The sequence below is a fragment of the Vicia villosa genome, linkage group LG1, assembly GCF_029867415.1.
Source record: "Vicia villosa cultivar HV-30 ecotype Madison, WI linkage group LG1, Vvil1.0, whole genome shotgun sequence".
Taxonomy (NCBI): Eukaryota; Viridiplantae; Streptophyta; class Magnoliopsida; order Fabales; family Fabaceae; genus Vicia; species Vicia villosa.
Window position 1 is genome coordinate 18,061,574 of NC_081180.1, and position 8,271 is coordinate 18,069,844.

At 34.8% G+C, this 8,271-nt stretch overlaps 1 protein-coding gene across 1 annotated transcript; it reads left to right on the forward strand.

Moving 5' to 3' along the window:
- The first annotated feature begins 220 nt into the window (after positions 1 to 220).
- On the forward strand, positions 221 to 7,311 carry LOC131630027 (kinesin-like protein KIN-7B). The gene is made up of 15 exons (XM_058900822.1): positions 221 to 441; positions 1,055 to 1,348; positions 1,839 to 1,928; positions 2,036 to 2,136; positions 2,282 to 2,395; positions 2,485 to 2,566; positions 2,791 to 2,858; positions 2,970 to 3,029; positions 3,102 to 3,226; positions 3,389 to 3,584; positions 3,943 to 4,080; positions 4,696 to 4,785; positions 4,857 to 5,762; positions 6,087 to 6,391; positions 6,489 to 7,311. Exons 2-15 carry the CDS (start codon positions 1,066 to 1,068, stop codon positions 6,808 to 6,810), a joined length of 2,880 nt encoding a protein of 959 aa, XP_058756805.1. The 5' UTR covers positions 221 to 441; positions 1,055 to 1,065; the 3' UTR covers positions 6,811 to 7,311.
- Positions 7,312 to 8,271: the final 960 nt, after the last annotated feature.

Below are 8,271 nucleotides of genomic sequence, written 5' to 3' on the forward strand. Positions count from 1 at the left end.
AATTTGAAAAATCCGATACTCTCCGCAGATTTTGAAAAATAGATAAATGATTTTGGATGGACATTTTGATCTTTTCATGCATTTTGGAGGGTGGCAAGTAGAATTCTGAAACATTTCTTATGAAGAAGCCCACGAAAGCAGGCCCACAAAAGTAGAACTAGCGGGCCCCGATATTTTAAAACATCCATTTGCATTGATTCTCGTGCCGGAGCGCGCACTACTGAACGGAAAGAGCACCATTGAAGTAGCCGTTACTATACTTCTCTCTATACTCTACAATTTCATTATCTTCTTCTAATCTCACAACATTCAAATTTCCATATTTCGCTACTCCAAAACTACGTCGTTCCATATTTCGCCGACGAATTTCACCGCCATTTCTCCGTTTCCGACCGACCTCAAGAACTCACATCACCACCGATCCTTCTTCTCTCTCACTTAGTAAGTTTCTATATAAAGATCAATTTCTTTTTATAGAAATGTTCTTGTGAAATGTTCGTGTCAAATCGTCAATGAAAGATCAAGAAAATTTAAGAAAGAAAAAGATTTAACGAAGTATATCAAATGTAATGTAGATTTCAATTCGATTTAGTGAAGTAGCGGATTTCTGATTCGAGAAGTTTCTGATTAATTAATTGATTTGTTGAGATTCAGTTCATGCTAGGTTTCAGCTTAATATTAAGTTCATTCGCTTAAATTATTGTTCATTGTTGTTTATTTATAATGTTTCCTAATCGGTATCAATGGTTATTAGCATCGATTTCTTATTATGGAAATGTTCTGTGAAATTGTAAATGGAAAGTAAAGATCAAGAAAATTTAACTTGAGAAGTTTCTGGTAAATTGATTTGTTGAGATTCAATTCATGCTAGGTTTCAGCTTAATGTTAGGTTCATTCGCTAATTGCAATGTAGCTTATTGAAATAAGCTTAAATTATTTTTCACTAGCTTTATTGTTGATTATTTTTAATGTTTCATGATTTCTAACAATGGTTTTTATTTGGAAAAGTTGTGTTGAAAGTTACTAGAATTAATGATGTGTTATTGATCTGTAGAAATTTAGGTGATGGTGGGATCACCGGCAGTGGCGACGCCGTCGTCTAAGATGCATAGGAATCTGGCTGCTACTCCCGGCGGTTCCAAACTTCGGGAGGAGAATAGAAATTTGGCTGCTACTCCGGGCGGTTCCAAAATTCGGGAGGAGAAAATTAGGGTCACTGTTCGGATGAGGCCACTCAACAGGAAAGAACAAGCCATGTATGATTTAGTTGCTTGGGATTGTTTGGATGAGCAAACTATAGTGTTCAAGAATCCAAATCAAGAGAGGCCTGCAATACCATATACCTTTGGTATGTATTGGATCAAACTCAGCTTGCTTCGCACTTGATTGTTGTTTAACCTTAGTTCAACTTTGCTTTTTCGAAGATGGGAAGTTATGAAATTTTTTGTTCAAAATTTTAAACTGAAATAATCATAAAGGATCATTAATGAATTTGATTTTTTTCTATAAATGGTAATTAATGGTTTAAAAAACGGATGATAAGTGATATAATGATTCTCTTAGCATTTATTGATTTTTAAGTTTCCTGGAACGGTTTTGTATCTGTTGTGTTTCTATTTTTCTCTAGTTTTTTAAGAGTTCAATTTGTATACACGACTATAAAACACTGTCAGCAAATAACAACTAATTAAGTGACGACTTTAATTAAAATTATGGATATAGTCAAAACATAGTTAATGATGTGACGAGTATGATTGATTAATTAACAATCTAAAACATAGTTACATTATGGATATGAATTACTTAATCTTTCATTGTGATATAATACAATGATGCAGATAGAGTTTTTGCTCCTGCATGCTCCACTCAAAAGGTGTATGATGAAGGGGCTAAAGATGTTGCTTTATCAGCACTTTCAGGAATCAACGGTAACTTTTTCGGAGCTAAAGCATAAATCATAATTTTTTTCTCCCCTTCCTGTCCCTCTCCCATTACTGTTTCTTTTATCCTTTCAACAATTTCGATTTTCTTGCAGCAACAATATTTGCTTATGGGCAGACCAGCAGTGGCAAGACATTCACGATGAGAGGGATCACTGAAAATGCTATTAGGGACATCTATGATTACATCAAAAATGTGAGTGACTATTTATACTACAGTTTATTTCAGTTATCTCTAGAACGAGAAGCCTGGTGAGAGCACATGCCTATCTGAATACGAATTGGAAGGTTTAACAGTAAAAGCTTGCGCGCTAATGAACCTTTCTTTTCCGATCTTACAGACACCGGATAGGGATTTTGTTTTGAGAATGTCTGCTTTGGAAATCTATAATGAGACTGTCATAGACCTTCTTAATCGTGAATCTGGTCCTCTTCGGCTATTGGATGATCCCGAGGTATTATTCATAGATAAAGCTTCTACTTAAAGTAATCAAAGGACTCTACACATTTCCTTGATAAATTTTGTTTTTTCATTTGCATACAGAAAGGGACTATTGTGGAAAAGCTGAATGAAGAAGTAGCCAAGGATGGTCAACATCTAAGGCATTTAATTGGCATCTGCGAAGGTAATGTAGTAGAAAGCTGGCTTAGTTTGTCTCTTATGAAATATAGTCAGGCATCCCAGTTTTCTTCAGTATCTGTTGTATTTCACATAATACTGTTATATTTCACCATTTTTAATGTGATTTAGATTTACTTTTTTATATAAACCATGTACCAGAGTTGTTGAAAATATAGCACTTTGTGGGCACTTATTACTGCTGTTCATGAAAATAAATTGTATCCGCAGCTCATAGGCAAGTGGGGGAAACTACTTTAAATGATAAAAGCTCAAGATCACATCAAATAATCAGGCTGGTAAGCTCACTCAACTACTTTAAAACGACCATAACTTTAACATTTCTCTTCTAGCTATTATGTTCTCTGTGCTATAATTAGTATTTATTTCTGTTTGTACAAATATTTCAGACTGTAGAGAGCTTCCTTCGTGAAAGTCCAGACCGTGTAAAATCTTACATAGCTAGTTTGGTATGTTTGTATCTCTATAGTTTGACCTAAAAATATCAAACCCAGCCGCATTGATAAATTTTTATGACTTAGAATTTTGTGGATCTTGCTGGAAGTGAACGAGTATCTCAAACAAAAACATGTGGAACAAGATTGAAGGAAGGAAGCCACATTAACAGAAGTTTATTAACACTTGCATCAGTCATCAGGAAGCTAAGGTCCAGCAATTCTAGATTTAAGAATAACATCCATTTCTTATTGTTCATTAAGTATTAAAAAGTCCTGATTGCAACAAGTAAACTTTTTAGTAGCCAAAACTGAAATACATGGTCACATACCATGTAAAGATTCTGCTTTTGAATTTTTCTTTTGCTTTGCAGCTGTGGAATACATGGTCACATACCATATAGAGATTCAAAACTGACACGGATACTGCAGTCTTCACTTGGGGGAAATGCTCGAACAGCAATTATATGCACCGTTAGTCCGGCCTTAAGTCATGTGGACCAAACAAGAAATACACTATCCTTTGCTACTAGTGCAAAGGAAGTTGTTAATACTGCCCGAGTGAATATGGTATGACTAAAATCTAAACATGACATATTTGACTAGAGAATCGATTAGTATGAAAAATATTTTCAACACCCTCTCCTATATTATTGTGTATAGTTATTTCTCCTGAAAAATTGTTTTTAATTGAAGTATGCAGAAGCTGATAGCCGGCATTCTTATTTTATTGACAAGTGATACTAAATTTAAGTTCTAGAGATGGTAGCTCCCATTGGATTCAGATAGTTAGTAGCCATCTTCAAATTGAGTAGTGCAATATGCTTTAGTAAAATGGTTTGAAATGTGCTGGATACTAATTTTCACAACAAAAAAAAAATCATATTATGAGAAGCCTGTCTTATAGGCGGGTGGTGTTTTTCAACAGGTTGTTTCAGAAAAGGCGCAAGTCAGAGAATTGCAAAAAGAAGTTGCAAGGCTTGAAGGAGAATTAAAAAACCCTGAACTGTCTGCACATGCATGTCTAAGGACTTTGCTAGCTGAAAAGGAATTGAAAATTCAGCAGGTATTCTTGGTCTTAACTTTCATGCAAAATATATGAGCTTACTGAGTGGAAGGAAATTAGTGACCTTAGCCAGTATTAGAGACGGATATTATAATGATATTTTTTGGAGTTGTTACACTTCCCTTTAGCTCAAATTATGGTCAACGATTTAAATGAAGCCATTTTTTTAACATTTATGGAAGTCTTGGAATCTGTAGCAATACATTTGACTTCCCAATGCCATAATGTGATTATTAAATCCTGAAACAAAACTTCAGCTTGGTTGCTCATCTAGTATAAACTGTGAAAGGCCCATCAAGTCTAGAAGACAAGTATAAACTGTGAAAGGCTTATTTTTTATTTTAAAGTTTAAGAAAATTGACTTTTCTTATGATTTATATGAAGATATTTTTTACATTTAAGGAAGTATTGGAAATCTGTAGCAATAGCGTTTGACTTTCCGATGCCATAATGTGATTATCAAAACCCGAAAAAGAAGCTTCAGCTTGGTTGCTCTTCTAATCTAGAAGACAAGTATAAACTGTGAAAGGCTTATTTTTTTATTTTGAAGTTAAGAAAATTGTCTTTTCTTGAGTTATATGCAAACATTCTCACTATTTATGAAAAAATTGCCAGTTGGAAAAGGATATGGAAGATTTGAGGCGACAGAGAGACCTTGCACAAAGTCAACTTGATCTTGAAAGAAGTTCAAATAAAGTTCCGAAGGTATTTGGAATAGTTACAAAACATTAGTTTAAACCCCTAATTTAATTGTTCTGACTCATATTTATATGCAGGGAACAAGTGATTGTGGGCCTTCTAGTCAAGTTGTCAGATGTCTTTCTTTTGCTGAAGAAAATGAACCACCTATTGGTAACCATACTCCAGAGAGAAGGGTAACAGTAAGCAGGCAGGCGATGCTGAAAAATTTATTGGCTTGTCCTGATCCATCGATACTTGTCGATGAAATACAAAAACTTGAACATCGGCAGCTACAACTCTGTGAGGATGCAAACCGAGCACTTGAAGTTCTGCATAAGGATTTTTCAACCCATAATCTTGGAAATCAAGAAACGGCTGATACCATGTCGAAAGTACTGTCTGAAATAAAAGACTTGGTAGCTGCTAGTTCTACAGCAGAAGAAATCGTGAAAGCAGATAAGACCAACCTGATGGAAAAGATTACTCAGTTGAAAAATCAAGGGAACACTATTTCATCTTTAGAAAGGAAGCTGGAGAATGTTCAGAAATCTATAGATAAGCTGGTATCAGCTTTTGGTACCGAGGAGACTCCAGACAGTAAGACCCAACATAGAAGGAAGAAAAATCTTCCTTTCAGCTTAAACAACAGCCCCAGTATGCAACACATAATACGAGCTCCTTGCTCACCTCTCTCTTCTTCTCGTAAAGCAATGGAACGTGAAATTGAGAACAGAGTTCCCAACATTTTATCCTCTGGCGGTGATACTTCTGCAAGGTTGCATAAAGATACCCCGCGAAAAGATGATGAAAGCTGTGGTTCTATTGTATCACGGGAAGGTAGCCCTGCTTCACGGCAGTCAAAATCAGTGAATGTGAAGAAAATTCAGAAAATGTTCAAGAATGCTGCTGAGGAGAACATTCGAAGTTTCAGAGTTTATATTACTGAGTTAAAAGAGCTAGTGGCTAAACTGCATTACCAGAAACAACTTCTTGTTTGCCAGGCAAGATTTGATACACTTTCTATTTATTATATTATGGTGCTGCTATGTTTATTTTCTTCATATTAGTTTTGTTTTCAGCATGAAACCGTGCTTTCCCCTGCCAAACATTAGTAATTTTAAGTTATTATTGACTACTTCGAAAAACATGACATACTTTAAAACCACTTGTAGCTGACTTTAATTTTCAATAACTTGGAATGACAGAGTTACTCTAGCACTTATCCTATTGCAGGCAAAGCTTTTTTAAGTTTAACTTCATTTGTAATTCATTCATGTTAATAATATTTTCTGACGATGATACTTTTCTCCTTTACACGGGTATAGGTTTTGGAGCTTGAAGCAAACAAGTCTGCAACCGAAGAAATGGATACAACGGATCAATCTCCTTTATCATGGCACATGCTATTTACACAGCAGAGAAATCAAATTATCATGTTATGGCACTTATGCCACATTTCTCTGGTGCACCGAACACAATTTTATCTTTTGTTAAGAGGAGATCCTTCTGATCAGGTGTATATGGAAGTTGAACTTAGAAGGTTGACATGGTTGGAACAGCATCTGGCAGAGCTTGGGAATGCTAGCCCTGCACTTCTAGGTGATGAACCTGCAGACTCAGTTTCGGCAAGGTATGCAAATGTTTTTTATTAGTGTCTTTCAAAAGATTTATCATAGAAAATAGTATTAAATTATTAGCATTTTCTGTTGATTGATTGTCAAATGCAGCATCAAAGCATTGAAGCAGGAAAGGGAATATCTTGCGAAGAGGGTTAGCAGACTTACCGCAGAGGAGCGGGAATTGCTTTATGAAAGATGGGAAGTTCCTCCGGTAGGAAAACAAAGGAGGCTGCAATTTGTTAATAAATTATGGACTGACCCTTATAACATGAAACATATAAAAGAAAGTGCAGAAATTGTAGCAAAACTGATTGATTTTTGTGTATCGAATGAAAATAGCAAGGACATGTTTGCTTTGAACTTTTCTAGCCCTTATAATAGGAAAACTTGGGCAGGGTGGAACTTTATTTCAAATCTTTTGAAATTGTAAACAAGAGCTGTTGTAAATGCCTTGAATTTATGATTATAGTTGACACAATCGAATACTCCTATATTGCTTTCAAGGCATATTCAATCTGTTGTAAATATATTGTTTTTGAAGCATCTTCTATCTAGTGATAAGTATATTATACGAACCTCTTTTCATATTATTTTCATTGGAGCTCGTTTACTTAAACAATAGACTGTGTTCGGTAAACTCAAGAAATGATTGTATACATGTTTGATTCTTAGAAACTATTCTAGGGGTTCCTGTATCCATCATTCCTTTGTAACAAAGTGCATGTTTGGATACACGTTTACATAGTTAGACTCGCGTTTTGAAGAGTTTCCACTGTGAAAAAAGAGAAGCTACACTTTGTAGCTTCTAGCCAGACGCACATTTATGGCTTAGATGCAAATTTCCACTGCGTATCCAAACATACCATAAATTACATTGAATTAAATTGATTATAAATTTTATTTATATCACTTGCTTATATATGAGCAAAATGTGGCTTGTTGTATCGGGTAGCCCGGTAATGAACTCGGTCACCTGTACTAAATTTATAAGTTAGATATGTTGGCTTGAGAGTTAATTATGTGAGGCTTAGTGAGAATACCAATCCACTGGCTTGTCCTAAGAATATGAACAATATTAAGTTGTTTTTCCATATGTTTAGTCCTAGCACGAAGAATGAGATTGTGAGCAAGTAGAACGGAAGATTTTGAGATAGAAACAAAGCAAGATACTACTGTAGCATTATATAATCGAATATTCAGAGTATTAATCGTCGAGAAATCATAGTTGATGCTTGATCATATTCATCTCGTCCTTCTTGTGCAAGCTACCATATCAATGGATAGCTAAATCCCTTTTGTATCAAGACAAGATGTAATCTTCCTTTCATTTTGTATGTCTCTCTTATCTTGGATTTCTATGGTTTAAATGTTTGTGAAATACTACCTAACTCTATCATCTATCAAACATTAAGTCTAGACATGGAATTAGTGGTTGATACTCACTTTGTATCGGTTTATAAATGTTATTTGTGTTGTTCAATGGGTTGAGAAGTCATTGGTTGAACGATACGGTAAAACGTGTTATAACGTTGCGGAAACGAACTGTATAGACGAACGATACGTGATATCATTGATTGATAATGAGTTCATATGCATGATTATAGGAAGACATACAATTTAGGTTAATGAAATCAAGTCTTGATACTTCTTTAAAACCTTAAAACTTTCCTAATTTTAATCTTTGCTACTAAAACTTTGAATGAACTTTGACAAAACCAAACCCAAAGTAACTCTACCTCAAGACACTATAAACTGTAGAACGGCGGTAATATCTCATCAATCCATGTGGAAACGATAGTTAAAAAGTACTCCAATATAATTTGAACAAGAGGTTGTGTGATAATACCATAGCACCTGTAATACTCAATGATGTTTTATGTTTTATTTTATA